An 18,679-nucleotide genomic window follows, 5' to 3' on the forward strand; every position below is an offset into this window, starting at 1 on the left:
AGAGGGGGGCCCCAAGAGACTGGAAAATGAAATTTAATGCTTGTTAAGGGGGCAAGGATTGTATATGAGTGGTCAGGGTTGGGCAAATCATAGATGGGGTTTGGGCATAATGGGGGGGGGGTTGGCAGATCAGGTGTGTATTATGCATGCATGGGCATTTTTCCATTTGGGTCCCATTCTACTTGTGAGGGGGGGGGGCTCTCTTACTTAGTAGTATGGGGCCCCAATAATTTGTAGACATGGTAAAGCAGCTGACCTAAGTTATGAAATGTATCTTGATTATTGTTGATAAAGAGCATACATAAGCAACTGATATCATTTGTCATATAACAGATACATATTCCCTGGGTAGTCATACAGAAAGTGCCTGTTTTGGGGGGGTCTCTTGTACTTTGGTAGTTTGTGTGGGGGGCTTGGGCCCCTGGAATTGCCCCCCCTGTATGGAATGGTTACGAAAGAGACCACTCACACCTTGCCTTCATAATGCCCACTTACAAATACAAAAGCCACCTGAGCCTAGCTCAGAATTTTGAGGTGTGTGCAAGTATGCCGAACTGCATTGTGGGTTAAACCTATGGAAACTTTGCCTGGTGTTAGTACATGGGACACAGCACCCCCACAGCTTCCATGGACACAGACAAATCATGCATAAGCCAGTCATATGGCCTACAGGCGCACTGTATGAATCACAGCAAATCCAGCCTGTGTGTGTGTGGCCATCTTTAGTATGGTAAATTATTTTATTTGAACAAAAGAACAGCTTTGTTGAAATATATTATTTATATGCTATTCAGCCTGGGAATTTCTAAGACTATAAAGTGCCCCCTGGGACTCGCTGACAGCCTGTGATAAATTGAGTTTTTTCTTCTACACTCTCAGCAGAGAAGCAGCGAGCCGCGTGCCATGCAATACCAATGCTACATAGCACTGCTCCTCAGAGCTCGGGATGTATTCTGCAGCCGGCAACCTTGGTCTAGTGAATTATGATCTTATGAAAAGAAGCAAAAAATGTTATAAAAAAATGGGATTTCAGCATTCCATGCAAACACCCCCAATTTATCAGCCATTTGTTTATTGTTACATTCATATACAGGTATTGGATCTATTATCCAGAATGCTCAGGACCTGGGGGTTTCCAGATAAGAGATCTTTTCACAATTTGAATCACCATACCTTCAGTCTGCTGTTAATTATTATTCATTAAAATAACACAATAGGATTGTTTTGCCATCAGTATGGATTCATGTTGCTTAGTTACCCATCAAGTACACAATACAGTTATATTATTGCAGAGAAAAGGCAAATCCTTTTTTAAAAGTTTTAATATTTATTGTCTAAATTTGGAAATGGCCTTCCAATAATTTGGAGTTTTCTGGATACCATATTTAGCGAAAAGAGATCCCATACTGTATTCTAGAGACAGAGAAAGCAGCCACTAGAAGCCTGTGGGACATCTCTGTGTGATACATACAAAGACGCCAACAGGGTTGTATTATAAACTGGGTGCACCTTGGCTATGCCCCATACCACCCAAGCCATCCCTGTTCTACCCACAGACATGCCCCCATTCACCCCAGGCCTTGCCCCCTACCCTGCCTGTTTGAGAAGATTTTTGGTGCATTTTTAATGCTTTTCAATGGTAGTGGGTAAGTAAAACTTGGGTGCAACTTCTGACAATGGGATACTGAGGGTGACCAGGTTTCAAAAAAAGGAGCAAATCAAGGTGGGTTGATATGTCTGCACATAAACAGCTGCAACAGAGTTTGGGGGGGAGGGGCGCTTAACATATTTTGCTGTTGTACCCTGTAAAGCTGGAATATGTACCAATAAAATACATGTATGCTGTGGCAAAGATCCGGACCAGTATCTTTGAATATTGGTCAGTTTGTAAATTTGGAAAATCTAATTGGCCAAAGCATAGTGTAGATGCACGTGGGTCAGCTGGGGAGCGCTGTCCCAGTCCAACCCTGTAATAAATTAAAGGATTCCCCTGTGATTCAATAGAAGCAGTGGCATAACTATAGAGAAAGGGTCCTCAAAGTTTGAAACATGGGGCCAGTTCATGGTCCCTCAGACTGTTGGGGGGCTGGACTGTAGTCCTCAAACTAGGCCCCCGGCGCTCCCCACTGCTCCCACACCTCCACTGCTCCCACACCTCCGGCTCCCTGATCCGCTGCTCCGTCCTCTGGCTCCCTGCTTCCCCATTCCCCACTGCGCCCTCCATCTCCCTGCTCCCCCATTTCCCTCTGCACCCTCCGGCTCCTGTTCCCCGCTGCTCCGATCTCCAGCTCCCTGCTTCCCCATTCCCGATGCACCCTCCATCTCCCTGCTCCCCCATTTTCCACTGCGCCCTCCATCTCCCTGCTCCCCCATTTCCCTCTGCACCCTCCAGCTCCCTGCTCCCCACTGCACCCTCTGGCTCCCTGCTTCCCTCTGCACTGTTCTCCAGCTCCCTGCTTCCCCATTCCCGCTGTACCCTCCATCTCCCTGCTCCCCCATTTCCCACTGCACCCTCCATCTCCCTGCTCCCCAATTTTCCACTGCACCCTCCATCTCCCTGCTCCCCCATTTCCCTCTGCACCCTCCAGCTCCCTGCTCCCCACTGCACCCTCTGGCTCCCTGCTTCCCGCTGCACTGTTCTCCAGCTCCCTGCTTCCCCATTCCCGCTGTACCCTCCATCTCCCTGCTCCCCCATTTCCCACTGCGCCCTCCATCTCCCTGCTCCCCCATTTCCCTCTGCACCCTCCGACTCCCTGCTCCCCACTGCTCCATTCTCCAGCTCCCTGCTTCCCCATTCCCCACTGCGCCCTCCATCTCCCTGCTCCCCCATTTCCCACTGCGCCCTCCATCTCCCTGCTCCCCCATTTCCCTCTGCACCCTCCGACTCCCTGCTCCCCACTGCTCCATTCTCCAGCTCCCTGCTTCCCCACTGCGCCCTCCATCTCCCTGCTCCCCCATTTCCCTCTGCATCCTCCGGCTCCCTGCTCCCCACTGCACCCTCCGGCTCCCTGCTCCCTGCTGCTCCGTTCTCCAGCTCCCTGCTTCCACATTCCCGCTGCACCCTCCATCTCCCTGCTCCCCCATTTCCCACTGCGCCCTCCGGCTCCCCGCTGCACCCTCCGGCTCCCTGCTCCCCCTGCACCCTCCAGCTCCCTGATCCGCTGCTCCATCCTCCAGCTCCCTGCTTCCCCATTCCCCGCTGTGCCATCCATCTCCCTGCTCCCCCATTTCCCACTGCGCCCTCCAGCTCCCCACTGCACCCTCCGGCTCCCTGCTCCCCACTGCTCCGTTCTCCAGCTCCCTGCTTCCCCATTCCCCACTGCGCCCTCCATCTCCCTGCTCCCCCATTTCCCTCTGCACCCTCCGACTCCTGCTCCCCGCTACTCCGTTCTCCAGCTCCCTGCTTCCCCATTCCCGCTGCACCCTCCATCTCCCTGCTCTCCCATTTCCCACTACGCCCTCCATCTCCCTGCTCCCCCATTTCCCTCTGCACCCTCTGGCTCCCTGCTCCCCACTGCACCCAGTGTCGGACTGGCCCCCCGGGATACCAGGAAAACTTCCGGTGGGCCCAGGTGTCATTGGGCCCTCCTGCCTGACCATTAGGCCTGCTTCATGGTCATTCACAATTTCTGAATGGAAACAAAGAGGAGAAATAGATGGAAATATAGATGCTAGCATGTAAATAAGAGACTGGGAGAATATAGAGGTTGGGTGAGGAAAGGAGGAAAAATAGTTTGAAGAGTGGGCCTAGGGTCTAAGGTATTCTGGTGGGCCCCTTGGGGCCCAGCCCGACACTGGTTCTCTAGTCCCCTAGAGTTTTGGACACCTAAGTGTGGCCCTACAGTTTAGATGGGAAGCTGTTTTTTGTGTTCTCCTGGCAGTTCAGTAACTGGCTTGTAGATGTCAGTGTTCAATTCTAAAAACAGGGAAGCGCACGTGTATAGCCTCCTTTGGTTCACCTACAAATGCAGCCTTCTCATTTTGTCTCACCATATTCCAGACACCATTTTTTTGGGTGTTAGGTCCTGCCTCTAGTCTAGATGGTGCTACAGTGCAAAGCAAAACACAATGGAAAATGCTATAGACCGTGCAAATTTTGGTATGTTTTTATCTCTGGGACAACCAGTTAGAGACATAATGCAACAAAATGGTAAAGGAACTACGTTGCATCTGTACTTGCTGGAGAGTTCCATGTGATAAAGATTTAACATGAAAAAAGATATGTCTTTCTGAATTGATTTGCATCAAGTTTTCATGTGATAAACCTTTTCTCACTGAATTGCATCTGGCCAAGTGTACAGCTAGCCATACATGTACCGATAGAAACTAGGTTTCCTATGATTTTTCCTACCATGGTGATAGTTCATTTAGTCGATTGGACAAGTTATAAATTTGGGCCGTATAACAATAAAATATTGTTTATCAGGTGATATCCATGGAGTATCCAATGGAAGTCACTTTCGTACGATTGGTGCCTGCTAACTATTTCATGTTCAGAACATCCTCCCATTTGTTATTTTAAGGGCTTTATCCTACAATTTCAGTCTGAATGTTAGTTTAATATTGTTGCATTTAAACTTACGACCGATATCCGAATGTTGTTGGAAGAAGACTAAAATCCAAACGTGCGTGGCCACCTTAAGTGCCTACAATTATCCACAACACATACTTGAATAAATAACACTGCAAAGTCCATATTTTATTGCCAAAAGCTCATTTACTGTACTTTTCTATAATTATTATACCTAGTAATGTATTTTGAGATTTAACATGAAAAAAGATATGTCTTTCTGAATTGATTTGCATCAAGTTTTCATGTGATAAACTTTTTTTTCTACTTACTTTTTTTTTTTTTCTTACTTTTTCTAAGGTAAAATTTTTACCGCTATAGTACTGTTTATTAGTAGCGAAATTCCATACATGCCAAGACTTTAGTAAAATTGAGTAAAAAGACACCTACTTGAATAAATAACACTGTAAGTCCATATTTTATTGCCAAAAACTCATTTACTGTACTTTTCTATAATTTTTCGCCTGCCTGTAGTAGGTGTTAATTTTCGCATAGACCATTGCGATATTTAGCGCGCCTAAGTGTTTGTGAATCATGCGATCGTATTCTTTTCAGCGCAGAAATTAACGCATGCGTTAAAACTAGCGCATGCGGTCGCGCGAAAAATAACGCATCCGATATGGTGACTTAACGCACGCGATAATACTATGGTGAATTGCGCGCTAATTATCGCGACTAATTTAACGCAAAAAAGCGTGCGATAAATTTTATCGCACTTTAGTGAATCAGGCCCAATGTATTGTAACAGTGAGCTCAGCACATTATGTAACATTCTGACAGTGACTCTGCCCATAGTCTCCCACATTGTTCCCATTTGTTTAGTACATAATGTTCTCTGTCTTCTTGCAGTCTGGCTCAAAGTTCCTTCTAATATCTTGTAGGCTGTGTCAGGGTCGGGCTGGGGGGTGCAGGGCCCACCGGGGCTCCCGCCCCAGGGGCCCTGCAGGTGCCCCAGCCGAGTCCACTAACCCCCCGCCAGGGGCTCCCCTAACCCCCCCGCCTGACGTCCTCCCCGAGCGTGTATAAATTGAGCGCGTCGGGGAGGAACAGTCAGTAGGGGGAGCACCGGCAAAGGTCAGACTGGACCGCTGGGGCCCACCGGGATTTTTCCCGGTGTCCCGGCGGCCCAGTCCGACCCTGGGCTGTGTGCGTTTAAGTTAACTTGTGTGTGCTTTCTTTAAAGAAATGCAATAAAAGTCAGAAAAAATAGCTAAAATGAAAATAACAAATACAATTTCACACTGTGAAATTATAACAGCTTTTGCTGTGCATCAGTATAGATTCAGGTGATAACAGGGGTATAATGTACAACTGAAGGGCAATAAAGATCAAATACTGAGCTGGTGCCCCTTATGGATGTGTCTTATACAAAGGCCTGTTTTGCGAATTCTTTTAAACTAGCAGTAGGCTTGTCAGCTGGACAGTATTGTACCGGCCTAGCCAGTAAAGAACCTGCCAAGGCTGGGCCAGTGTTAAAAATTTACTGGCAATTTAGTTGCTGGTAAATTTTTAATACTGTTAAGATGAGCCCCTGGGTCCCCCTGACCCACCCCAATCTGCCCAATTTCTTTTTCTTTGCTGATTCTGTCCATAACCTGCTCTCCATCTGTCCAACAGCTGTAGCTCTGCCCATTTTATATTACTGCTCCACCCCTTTACATCACTGCCTGCCCCCCACCAACTAGTAAAAATAATAACCATAACCTAGCATAGGCAAAACAGAGGCGCCAAAAGGATAAAATTAGCTAAAAACACTTAAAAACCCAATGGGTAATTCAGAGGAGGTAGTAGTGAACTTACCTCCTCCAGGCAGACACCAACAAAAGTGGTAATTAATAATGGTAATAATAATAATAATAATAATAATTTAATTACCACTTTTGTTGGTGTCTGCCTGGAGGAGGTAAGTTCACTACTACCTCCTCTGAATTACCCATTGGGTTTTTAAGTGTTTTTAGCTAATTTTATCCTTTTGGCGCCTCTGTTTTGTCTTATCACTATACCGAGTCCACCCTGAGTGGAGGGGTGTCATCCCCATTTTTCTTCCTTCTACAGAGAGCGACTTCTTATTCCTGAGTGGGGTCAGGACAATCTCCCCACCTGCCTATACAGTGGTTGCCTATTGGTAACCCTGGCTTGTGAGTATTAATTTGTTTATTCTACCATTACTCCTTGTAAAAACATATTACACTATTGGGGCTCTTGGTGTTCCTTTTTGTCTTCATAACCTAGCATAGGGGCTGTTTTATTATTTGTTATATATATATAGCACTGATATTTATTTTTCAGTCTGATACTTTAATAAATAATACATTTCAAATCCACCCCTGACACAAAAGACAGGCTGAGGTCTACACAAGCAATATCACTAGCAATATCTCTTATTTATTTCATCTCAAAATACTACACATCATTTACAGGAAATATTAATCATGCTTGCATTTAATAGAAGGAAATCATCTGTCACATTGAATCTGACCCATTAGAACTCATGTCTGTGCCTTAGAGCTCCCCATTGCTTGCATCTTCCATTAATGGAAGCAAATGGTACTGGACACAGTAATTATTGTTTAATTGTATTGATAGTAATGATATAATAATTATTTAATAAATTGTGGTAGAAGCTGCAATCAATAAGCAAGCACTCAGAGAAATCACTGGTATACCCTAACCTTGTGTTCATTATTTTTGACTTTTCATCCACTTTAAAGGCATCCAAAGACCTCAGATTCTCACCAGTAAATCCCAAATCAATCATTACCTTCTCTCGTGTTAGTTTGTTCCAGACTGTGAGTGGCCTGATAGAGGAGAAACCCTTTCTGTACTGACCATATAATCTCCTTTCCCCTAGTTTCAATTGGATGTCCAAAAAGAAGAGCATAAACCTTTTTATTTTGACCTTTTATATTGTTATATATAATGATCATTGTCTCTTTTAAGTAAAAATTCCAATTTAAAAAAATTGATTTCTAAATTCATCTGGTTGTTTTTCTCTGAATGTATTACGTATATAATATTTTCTCTAGGACTTTATTATATATTTTTACTTCACATCCATGAAGCCATTTTACAGGTCCCCTGTCCAGGTTATAGTCAGCACATAACAACCCCTAACATATTACTGTGCAGAAGTGGTGCTGCAAATGTTCATGATCAGTGTTGGCCAACCTGGAGGCTTGTGGGCAAGATGTTAAATGGAGATAGTTGAACACCGCTGCTCTGGATTCTGTGCACAGAGCCATATATTTCCCAGTCCTGAATGATAATGGGGCTCATTTACCTTTGCCCTGGGGAAATATGCCTGAGGCAAAGGGACCATCTGTAGTGTAGTGAAGACATTTATATTGAAGATGTAATAAAGGTGGAGATATAATTTAAACACTACCTAATTCTGCTAGCAATTGGTCAGGTTGTGCCAGTATTTATTTCTTTCCCATAGTACCCATCTCTGCCTATGAATAGAACCTCTTGCTGTTCCCTAGATATGGAATGTAAAAGACCTTTTCCCCTGTTGTTTGGCAGGTGCAGCGTTTTGAATCTGCTCATCGGGAAAGGAATGGAGACTACACACGGGGCAGCAGCTTATATACAACCCACACTTTCTAATCACCCTTCCACATGGCCGCCTGACCCACAATGCCCTGTATGCACATCTGGAAGGAGGCTCACCCATTGGAGGACAGCCAGCTACACTCTTGTACCCACCATCCGCATCACTGAGCAGCACTGCGCCCGTAGCCCACCTTCTTGCCTCTCTGTGCACCTCAAGGCCTATTCCTCAGCACCCAACCTGCAGGCTTTCATCCTTGTGTCATCAATCACCAATTTATTGTGGCCATCAGTCCCCATCTCTTACCTTCCCCAACTCTCAGTCAGACTCAGTTCAAAACAATGTTCCCATCCCATTTGTACATCACAGCAGCTCTGCTTACATGGGATTTCCAATGAGCCCTACTAAACCCTACCAGTATCCGCACATTTTCTATGGTACAATAAAATAAGGATATTTATGAAATCATGGAGACTTGGGTGCCATTTAAACAATCAAACAACCATCACTAATGTGTTTTGCATGTTTGGTTTAAATCGTCTTTGGCCCTGTGATCTGCTGCTATAGTAAATCTAGTGAGGTGACTTTATACAACATGCAAATACACATTCAGTATAGAGGTTTAGAACAACAAATACACACAACTTGTGGGGGCTCATTTATAAATACCTCTGTCCTTTTTCGCTTTGCTGAAAATTTTGCAAAACTCAGCGCACAACAAAAAATTGACGTGCACATAAAAAAATTGTCACGTGGCGCCACCTTTACTGTATTTCCCAGTGATTTATTGCAGCAGCCCAAGACCAGGACATGTGGTGTATAGTAACTACAAACATTTTACTATAGTGTGAATGTGCCAGTCCCAGACCGCTGCATTTTTTAAGGCTGCCCCATGTTAATTAAAAAAAAAGTCAATCTCCAATAGTGCAGATTATAAAATCACTCAAAATGTATTTATTAAAACACTTCATTTACATGAGATTTTTATGGTATATCAGGCAAATGTTATGGTAATTAACACTGCCCTTTGGCATTTATTCCATGTATTAAAGCTCTGATGTTTCTATGTATAAACCTGCAGATACATAGTTATCCCAGCATTTACTCCAAATTTTGCATCTCTTTGTAATTGGTGGGGGACCAAAGCCTTCCTGTCTGTGTTATCTTTCTTCCCTATTAATGACAGTGACATAGAGGGTAACTGTTAGCAGCCAGGCAGGGAAAATACCTACATGGTGGCTAATGTACATGTATTTCTGCTTTTAATCCTTAGCCCCTTAAGCTGGGGGCGCTGCCCATTACTGTGTCTCATGTATCCCTATAGGGCTGTACAGACACTCAGATGCTGGCGGGTGGATTTATTATCTCACAGACCATTCAAGGGCAAAATACCCACAATATATATTGCTGCATAACTATCATATTCATAGGTAAGGGCACCAGGGATGTAGCTGTAAATAAACACAAAGTGTTTTGCAAAGTGTAACCTTACTGTAGTTGGTCTATTTAATAGAAAAAAAGATAAACGCCACAACCACAAATATAAATTGGTTTATTTCTCTTTACTGTAACTCTAATATCCCTGTGATTCAAACAGGGGTATGCAATGGCGTCTATAATTTTATGTTTCTGCTCAGGGGTACGAGAAAGATGGAAAAGTTCAGCCCAGGTGGGAGAGCTCATCGCTGGAGATGAATAATGGCAGAAAATAATGGCAGAAATGAAGGAAAGCACCTGGGGTATTAGCTTTGGTTTTACACATTTTCTTTTATTTAATAAATATAAAACTCTATTATGAGAGCTGGGTTGGTAGGAAGAATTGGGGAACAGGGAGCCTACAAACCTCTCAGCATAGATACATGGAAATATAAAATAACATTTAGTATCCACATTCTTCTAATATATTGATATTCCCATTGCTTAATGTAAGTCACACTGTATTTAAAAGTGTCTGGTTTGTATGATTTTAAGCTACAAGTCTCAAAGCTGCTATTTCACAGCCACCAACTGTCACTGTGACACTGCCATAAGCCTGATGTGTGACTGAACCATTGTGATGCCCTTAAGTTTAACCGCTTTAACTGTCATTTGGTTGCTAGAGTGTCCGTTATTAACGGCTTTTCTCACTTTCATTTCTGGGATCAGAGGTAAGTGGAGTGCGCCACACGCTGGGGGGACATTTTAGGAAAATAATGACATAAATGCAGAAAATCAATACTTAATTGCATCACTAGGTAGCGCCTGAGATATTAGCATTGGGTTTTAAAGTTTAATACATGAATACATACATATAAAACATGATTATAGGAGAGTAGTGGTTGGGGGAATAAATAGCGGAGCAGGGACGCTACAGACCTCTCAGGATAAATACAAAAAGCATAAAATAACATTTGGGACTCAGATTCCTCTTCTAATATTAATATTTATTTTGTTTTTAATTTTGCTTTGTATTAAAATAACACAAGTTTGGAAATTATTAAGGGCAAAGTCTGACAGTATTTGGGATGACAGTTGGCCACTTGGTGTTCAGGTTCTGCCTCCAATGCTCTTAATATTCATATTTCTCTCTCTGTTTCTTACTTTGTACATAAAAAGCTTTTAAGCATAAAGTTTCAGAGTTGCCATTTTGCAGGCATTAATGGGCCACTGATGCTGTCTGAGGCAGTTAATGACAGGCAGCCATTGCTTGTCCCAACTCCCAGCATCCCCTATCATACTTTCAGCCTGTAGTCCTGTAACTGTCACTGACCTACAACTCCCATCATCCCCTATCAGACCTGCAGCTTGTGGCCCTTGTCCTGTGGTTGCTAGGGTCCCATTAAGCTCAGCATTATTTATATACATGTTGGATCTTGGTAGCCAGTCATAGGTAAAATCTTAAACTCAAATGTGATTGGCTGCAACCCATTTGGGTATATTAATCTTTACTATAGGGGTGAGTGGAGCATACAGACACTCATACAGGGGATACATTAATGTGCTCCATCATTCCCAAACCAACTACTGTTCTCTTTCATGAAATCCAAAACAAATACCTGTAATACTCTCCCTTCCTTTATATGGGATCCCCTCTGCTCTGAGAGCTGCCATTATGGCTATTTCCCTTCTGTATATGTTGAAATCCCCCTACCCATGTATTGGTACATCCTGTTAAACAGTCAGAATCTCAGTATCCTATGCTAGTAATGATGGCATCACCTGGACTGGTGCAAGTGATGGGGGGGTGATGATGCCTAGTAACATCTGGGAGCTTTATGTTATATAGCCATGATCTCCCACAGGAGAGCCCCACCAATTACTGTTGGCATATGCTGGTACCCAAAGGTGCATGCTGGGGGTTGCGAATAAGAAATGCCTTCCCTGCTTCAACTGTGTCCATTCTCATGGGAAACCCCAAAAGCTACAGTAATGCAAAGCTGGGGAAATTTAAATGGACGAATGATCTGACCCCTATATATGACTGTTAGATTTAGATGGGACAGATCAGCATGTCCCCTCTCTATCCAGCATCAGTTTATAGGCACGGCTATTAGATTCCTAAGAAATCCGCTCTGCCTGGAGCTTTGCCCATAGTTATTTAGCACAGAACTACAGCTCCCAGCATGCCCTGAAAGCCTTTGCAGCTGCCTTCTGAACTAAGAAACACAAGCAGGGGGTCAGTACAACATGGCATAGATTTTTCAGTGGTTACTGGGCTGCATCTGCCACTGTCAGCCGTTCCTTACCCCTGGGTGCTATGTATATATGTGTGTTCCTTACCCCTGGGTGCTATGTATATATGTGTGTGTTCCTTACCCCTGGGTGCTATGTATATATGTGTGTGTTCCTTACCCCTGGGTGCTATGTATATATGTGTGTGTTCCTTACCCCTGGGTGCTATGTATATATGTGTGTTCCTTACCCCTGGGTGCTATGTATATATGTGTGTGTTCCTTACCCCTGGGTGCTATGTATATATGTTTGTGTTCCTTACCCCTGGGTGCTATGTATATATGTGTGTGTTCCTTACCCCTGGGTGCTATGTATATATATGTGTGTTCCTTACCCCTGGGTGCTATGTATATATGTGTGTGTTCCTTACCCCTGGGTGCTATGTATATATGTGTGTGTTCCTTACCCCTGGGTGCTATGTATATATGTTTGTGTTCCTTACCCCTGGGTGCTATGTATATATGTGTGTGTTCCTTACCCCTGGGTGCTATGTATATATGTGTGTGTTCCTTACCCCTGGGTGCTATGTATATATGTGTGTTCCTTACCCCTGGGTGCTATGTATATATGTGTGTGTTCCTTACCCCTGGGTGCTATGTATATATGTGTGTGTTCCTTACCCCTGGGTGCTATGTATATATGTGTGTGTTCCTTACCCCTGGGTAACAGGGCAGGTGCCTATGCCAGTTTATTTCCTGAACTAAGGGATAAATACTCCCAGTATTAGCCATAGTCCCCCAACATGTGGCCCCCAAGCTGCTGCAAAACTAACTCCCAGCATCCTTATCAGGGGAACTTCACCTTTAATGCCGTTATTGCTGCAGAAGTCAGCAGCATGAATTTTGCTAACCTGAGATAATGTCACATTACACAGAAATCAGATTTCAGAGATTTGAATGAAAATATCACAGAGAATAAATATCAGGTTTTTTTTTTTGTAAAATGGAAGGAGGGGGGAATAATGTGAATATAATGCAGTGTATCCTGATCTGTATAGCAGAGAGGGCCGGACCATGGAACTTATATCTTTTCATTTCTGTCCCCCCATACAGTGAAATTCTGTGCGACAAAGCGATTCTTGAGCGACTTCAAAGCTTTTTCAGAGCGATATTCAGTGATTTTCCTGAAATTGTCAGCTTCTCTTTGGAAAAAACATCTTCCATTGATATCAGCTGATTTTTTTTTCTAAACCCAACTGCTCTTTTAAGAGCAAAACCACCAGGGCGCAATGCCATTCTGCGCCCCCCGGAGGAAGGTAAGGCTCCTGCTATGGATTTCATTTGACTCAAGGGTTTTGGTGTAAAGTATAGAATGTTAACCCATTCAGTGACACACAGAGCAGTGTTCTGCCCATATGGGGCTCTTTAATGAGCCTGAATAAATATCTACTTCTATATGGGGCCAATTTATCCCAGAATCAGACACTTTATCAGACAGTTCTTTAATAACCAGGGGTGTAACTATAGGGAAAGGAGACCCTGTGACTGCTGGGGGCCCAGGGGGTGTAGGGGGCACAGTGGGGCAAAGACTAATAAGTTGGTTTGTGAATAAAGTCCCATTCTTGGCCAAGGTTTAAAAGGCCCTAAAATGAATTTGCTATGGGGCCCCACTTTTAGTGGAAGGGCATGTTCCACACGGGGTAGTACCATTTTGTTACTCAGCAAGTGTTGGGCCTAATAATATCCCTTTAAACTAACAGAATCTTTTCATTTTCCCTCAGCGAACGGCTGAATCCGGATGCCTCTCCGAAATTTATAAGGTGAGTAGGAAAGAGGGTGACATACATGACCAACACCCTGTAGGGGCTGCTAGAGAATGGAATTTGGGTGTTGGTTTGGTGATACCCCCCCAGTTTTATGAACCTCACACCTGCCAATTGCCTCTGTCTTTTCATCTCCTTCCTATCTGCCTCCATTGTAGTTAATATATATTTTTTACCTCGTGGAATATTATGTTATCAATAAAATCCCCTGTTAATTCTATTTATCTATTTTTTCCAGCCTCCTGATGGTCGGCTGACCAAGGAGACGCAAATCGGAGAGGGCGGCACTGGAGCCGTGTTCATGGTAAGGGACCAACCAAATTCCTAGAGAGCAGGGGGAGCTGAAAGCAAGTTGAAAGTGCTATCACTATCCCTGCTATGCACATTTTCCATTTCTTAATAACTCAATATTTCTGTAATTTTGTTCCCAATATGAGTCTTTATATTTCCAGCTATTACTGAATGTCAGTTACACCTTTCTGTGTGTGTTACAGGGCCATCACCATCGAAGAGGTAAGGTAGCCGTCAAGATGGCCAACATCACTCGGGTAAGGTTTCTTTATAGTTCCTTTCTCCATATCATTCCTATTGTGTGGCTGCCTATGTGAGCTAAAGGGTTTCTATTTTCCCTCTCCAGGATGAGGAGTCAGTCTGCCGAGAGGTAAACTTTCTCCTGAAGTTCAGCAGGCACAGGAACATCGCCTCTTACTATGGAGCTTATTACCACCCTGCTCCAAACGAGGAGTCATCGGAGTATCTGGAGGTAAGAAATTGTTTGTTGCATCACATTCATCCCTTGCATGCCAAAGAGATCTCCATTGGAGGCGATAAAATACATACACGGCCTGAAATCATTCCTTCCTATTGCAGCTTGTCCTTGAGTACTGCAGCGGCGGCTCCCTGTACGACCTGATCGACAGCACCGAAGGCCAATCCCTGAAGGAGACCTGGATTGGCTATGTCTGCAGGGAGGTATTGAAGGTAAACTTAACTCCTTAAGGACTCGTCTATTATTTTGATTTATATATATATATATTAAATGTTTTTGTAGATCATGATTTTCCTACATTGTGTTACACGCTCTTTGTTAGGAAAATTTAGCCAAATGTCTGTTATAGGTTATAAGGTTATTCTTATAACCTACATCTCAATCTCCCCAGACTCTCAACCACATCCACAACCACCAGGCCGTTCACAGGGACATCAAGAGCCCCAACGTGATGCTCACCAAGAAGGGGAACATCAAACTCAGTGAGTAAAACTTATAGTTGTAAGATGAATGGATGGGGGGGAAGCTTCTGTGGATATAAAGTACAGAGGGTATCATGATACAGATTTTTATCTTATTGCCCTTAAAATGAATTCATTTTCCATTTATATGTTTATTCTGTCATTTCAGTCGATTTCGGACTCTGCTGGGACCTGGACCCACAGACAGGGAAGTGCAACCAGGCTGATGGGACTGCTCACTGGATGGCACCCGAGGCCTTTAGGAGGAGGGACAGGGAACCGGAATTCGACACCAAAGTATGTTGTAGGAGCAGTAGGAGGACCCAATGGCACTTATGTATCTGCATAAATGGGTGCTGCATTCAGTAAAGGCCAATTCCGTTACATGAGTGCTAAACATGAAGCCATTGGGAACCCCCCGGTAACAAGTAACTAAATCATGCGCTAACCCAATTCTATCCTAATGCTCTTTGGTGTCTTCTTTTCCAGTGTGACATCTGGTCCCTGGGAATCACTGCCATCGAAATGGCCGAGGGAAAAACACGTAAGTGAATCACAACACTTGTGGGTTTCTGTACATTGTAACCAAGGAATTGTTACCCAGTCTGGCAAAGAGCCTTTATTTAGTCATCTGTTACAAGAAGAAATCAAGGCCATGCCTGTGTTTCTATGTGCAGGGGTATTTTTTGTTTGTTATGTATTGTTTGTTATAATTATTCTAAAGCAAAATGTCTATTATGGTGGAAATAGCGAATAAGCCCCAATACTTCAGCTTCATGTTTGAAGGGACTCATATATATATGTTTTTAACTTTTAGCATACGCCGATCAGAAACTAGTGTCGGAGCTGATCATCAACAACGACTCTCCGAGGCTCATATCAAGGACCTGGTGAGTCCTTCCCAGCTCATGTCACTGTGCGATGCTGATACTGCAACTCTCTGTGTCTCTCACCTTGGCATATTAGCAATTAAAGCAATACATCTGTTTTTCTTGCTCAAATCTTTTCATTTTTCCAGGTCACAAACTTTTGTGTCCTTCTTGGAGTCGTGCCTTGAGAAGGATCCTTCCCGGAGATGGAGCGCGGAAGAGCTCCTGCAGCACCCGTTCATTACTGAACTGCCCCCTGCGAAGACCATCAGGGCTGAAATCGAGGAGCACCTTCGGGCTGTGCAGAACCGGCCGGCCAAACAAGGTGAGGGAATCCATTATATTTGTTATGGCTGTACTATCACATCACTTAACTTACTAAAATGAGAAGCTGCTTGAGCTGGAATTGTAATAGTGGTGCTAGGAATAATAAACATATCTTTAGAGGGGTACTTTACCTAATTATTACATTTTAGTACAATAATATAATGTAATATAATGTTGCTTTTGAATCATATAAGTTTTATTCTGCAGCTTTCCTGTTATAAATCTCAAGTGCTAGTTGGTTGCCATTACTCTAGCAACTGTTGCGCCTGCAGCAATACATGCGCTAATTAGTAGGTGCTTTTGTAAACTGCAGTTTACTGCGCAGCAATAGTAACAGCATTTGCATCCAATTCGCTTGCTGCAAGTCAGTAGCAGACACAGCATACTCGTAGTAGAATCATGGAACTACCACCATGTCAAATTTGCTGGTAATTGTAGTGAAATGGGTTCAGTAGTCCAGACTAGTTGGATGAAAGGCTGTCCCAGGGATTCATTTTCATTTTTTTTCCTTACTGTGATTTTATTTATAGGATTGAGAGCAGTTCGCTGGGCCAGGAAACAGCTACGGCGGGCCAGGGAACATCTACGCGGGGCCAGGGAACAGCTACGGACTCGCTGGGCCATGGAACAGCTACGGAGGGCCAGGGAACAGCTACAGAGGGCCAGGGAACAGCTACGGAGGGCCAGGGAACAGCTACGGCCTCGCTGGGACATGGAACATCTACGGCGAGCCTGTGACTTCTGCGCAACTGAAACATCGCCAGAACAGAAGGAGGCTCAGCAAATGGCCCTGGAGGGTTTTGCCTGTGTGTGATCCTGTGGCCAATAACATCAAGTGCCCAGGGTGAGTCTCCTGTATACCATCCAAGGAGAAAGGAACATCTGCAGAGAAACGTACCATCTCTCCTTCTTCTACTGCTCCTTTACCACTAGGCTCTTTCCTCAGACTACCACACCTCTAGCATCTGTATCTCCATCAACATGATCCCTTGCAGCTGCCCCAGCTCCTCCACAGTGGCGTCTCCTCTTTAAATAACTGTAACTCCACCAGCAGTCTCTGCCTTTAACATCTGCATTTCAGATCTGTTTTTCTAACTGTAGATCTGTCATCATATCTCAGACTACCACTGCTCCACCAATGATGTATTTCCTTTAATATCTTCATTTCAAACAACCACAGCAACAGTGATACTCACCACAAATTCACCAGTGGCATTCACATTTTTTAAACACCACAGCTCCAGTGGGACCTTAGATTCAAATTACCATAGCTCCTCCCAAGGTCTCTCCTCTTAATTTTAGCTCCACCAGCTGCCTTCCCTTTATTTGTCTACTCCTCAACCAGCATGCTCTTTGCCTTATTCTAATTTCTTATTTTCTCTTCAGCTAGTCTCTTCCATTTATCTTCTGTTCCACCCTCACACACTTCAAATCTCCCATTATAGAGCCAGCGACACCTCCTCTCTAATCCCCTCACATACACACTGACATAAACCCTTAGTACAAGTTGATCCAGGGACTTGTCCGATTGCCCTTTTGGGAGTCAGGAAGGAATTTTTTCCCCTCTGAGGCAAATTGGCTCTGGCTTCAGATGGTGGTTTTTCGCCTTCCTCTGGACCAACTAGCAAATAGGCAGGTTTCTTTAAGACTAAAATTTAATACAATCAAATAACATTAATTTTATAAATAAAGCTTTAATACATATTTTTTGGTGTTTTTGCCTTTTTATAGTATTGCCAGGGAGTGTTAGAGATGATTGACACTTGTAGTGCAAGGGAAAAGGGTAACTAAAAAGAGAAGGTGCAATCAACGGCAGGGGTGGGAGAAATGGGTGAAAAGTGATACTAATATTAAAGAAATAAAAGCAGGGAATAAGTCATGTCTGGGCCCAGTGTTACTGATCTTGACTGAGGCAGGTATTTTGGTCAGTGCCGAAGCCTTGAGGGAGTCTTCAAAAATTAAGAAATATCAATATACAGGTATAAGACCCGTTATCCAGAATGCTCTGGACCAAGGGTATTCCGGATAAGGGTTATTTCCGTAATTTGGATCTCCATACCTTAAGTCTACTAAAAAATTAATAAAACATTGATTAAACCCAATAGGGCTGTTCTGCCCCCAATAAGGGGTAATTATATCTTAGTTGGGATCAATTACAATGTACTGTTTTATTACTACAGAGAAAAAGGAAATCAGTTTTAATATTCTGAATCATTTGATTAAAATGGAGTCTATGGGAGATGGGCTTTCCGTAATTCTGAGCTTTTTGTATAATGGGTTTTCAGAAGGGATCCCATACCTGTATAACTATAATAATTGGTATATAAACGATAAATAGCTTATATAAACATATCATTGGGGTTAGAACAGTGTGAGGCTTAGGAGGTACAGACTTATTAATACTGTATGTCACTGTGCTTAGTACATGTTGGGCCTCTGTAAAATATGGATGAAGCTGAGAGCATTTTTTAGTAGCTTAATGCACAGAATGTTTTAATGTCCTATATATATATATATCGATAATGACTCAGTGCATAGGACCTCTTGTCTCTGTATGAATTTTGTGGTCAAAGACTCATATCACCCCGCCTAATGGTTTAAAATTTAGTGGTGAGCACAACTTTCCCTTTTTGCTGTATGACAGTTTAACCAGCAGACAC

The 18,679-nt window shown here is 43.6% G+C and overlaps 3 protein-coding genes across 6 annotated transcripts in view; 2 read left to right on the forward strand and 1 right to left on the reverse strand.

Moving 5' to 3' along the window:
- The window catches only part of LOC100492951 (tetraspanin 4), a 329,574-nt gene that overhangs the window by 201,173 nt on the left and 109,722 nt on the right, over window positions 1-18,679 (reverse strand). The window lies entirely within an intron of this gene.
- On the forward strand, window positions 13,060-15,148 carry LOC116410493 (traf2 and NCK-interacting protein kinase-like). The gene is made up of 6 exons (XM_031901322.1): window positions 13,060-13,086; window positions 13,552-13,590; window positions 14,088-14,146; window positions 14,209-14,356; window positions 14,464-14,574; window positions 14,754-15,148. Exons 1-6 carry the CDS (start codon window positions 13,060-13,062, stop codon window positions 14,850-14,852), a joined length of 483 nt encoding a protein of 160 aa, XP_031757182.1. The 3' UTR covers window positions 14,853-15,148.
- Window positions 15,188-17,564, forward strand: LOC100491832 (traf2 and NCK-interacting protein kinase-like). 2 transcript variants are annotated; one of them, XM_031900610.1, is made up of 3 exons: window positions 15,188-15,367; window positions 15,641-16,017; window positions 16,550-17,564. In XM_031900610.1, exons 2-3 carry the CDS (start codon window positions 15,732-15,734, stop codon window positions 16,831-16,833), a joined length of 570 nt encoding a protein of 189 aa, XP_031756470.1. In that variant the 5' UTR covers window positions 15,188-15,367; window positions 15,641-15,731; the 3' UTR covers window positions 16,834-17,564. The 2 variants fall into 2 exon arrangements, with proteins under 2 accessions (XP_031756470.1, XP_017948719.1); XM_018093230.2 differs by having other exon boundaries at window positions 15,188-16,017.

Source organism: Xenopus tropicalis, chromosome 4, assembly GCF_000004195.4.
Source record: "Xenopus tropicalis strain Nigerian chromosome 4, UCB_Xtro_10.0, whole genome shotgun sequence".
Classification (NCBI taxonomy): Eukaryota; Metazoa; Chordata; class Amphibia; order Anura; family Pipidae; genus Xenopus; species Xenopus tropicalis.

Excerpts from the sequence above, each read along its gene's own strand:
- LOC100491832 (XM_018093230.2), top strand. The coding sequence starts at position 15,552 with ATGTCTATTATGGTGGAAATAGCGAATAAGCCCCAATACTTCAGCTTC. Across the intron at positions 16,018-16,549 it reads GAACCGGCCGGCCAAACAAG|GATTGAGAGCAGTTCGCTGG; the intron begins GTGAGGGAATCC and ends TTTTATTTATAG.
- LOC116410493 (XM_031901322.1), top strand. The coding sequence starts at position 13,060 with ATGCCATTCTGCGCCCCCCGGAGGAAG. Across the intron at positions 13,591-14,087 it reads GCCTCTCCGAAATTTATAAG|GGCCATCACCATCGAAGAGG; the intron begins GTGAGTAGGAAA and ends TGTGTGTTACAG. Across the intron at positions 14,147-14,208 it reads GCCAACATCACTCGGGTAAG|GGTTTCTATTTTCCCTCTCC; the intron begins GTTTCTTTATAG and ends TGTGAGCTAAAG.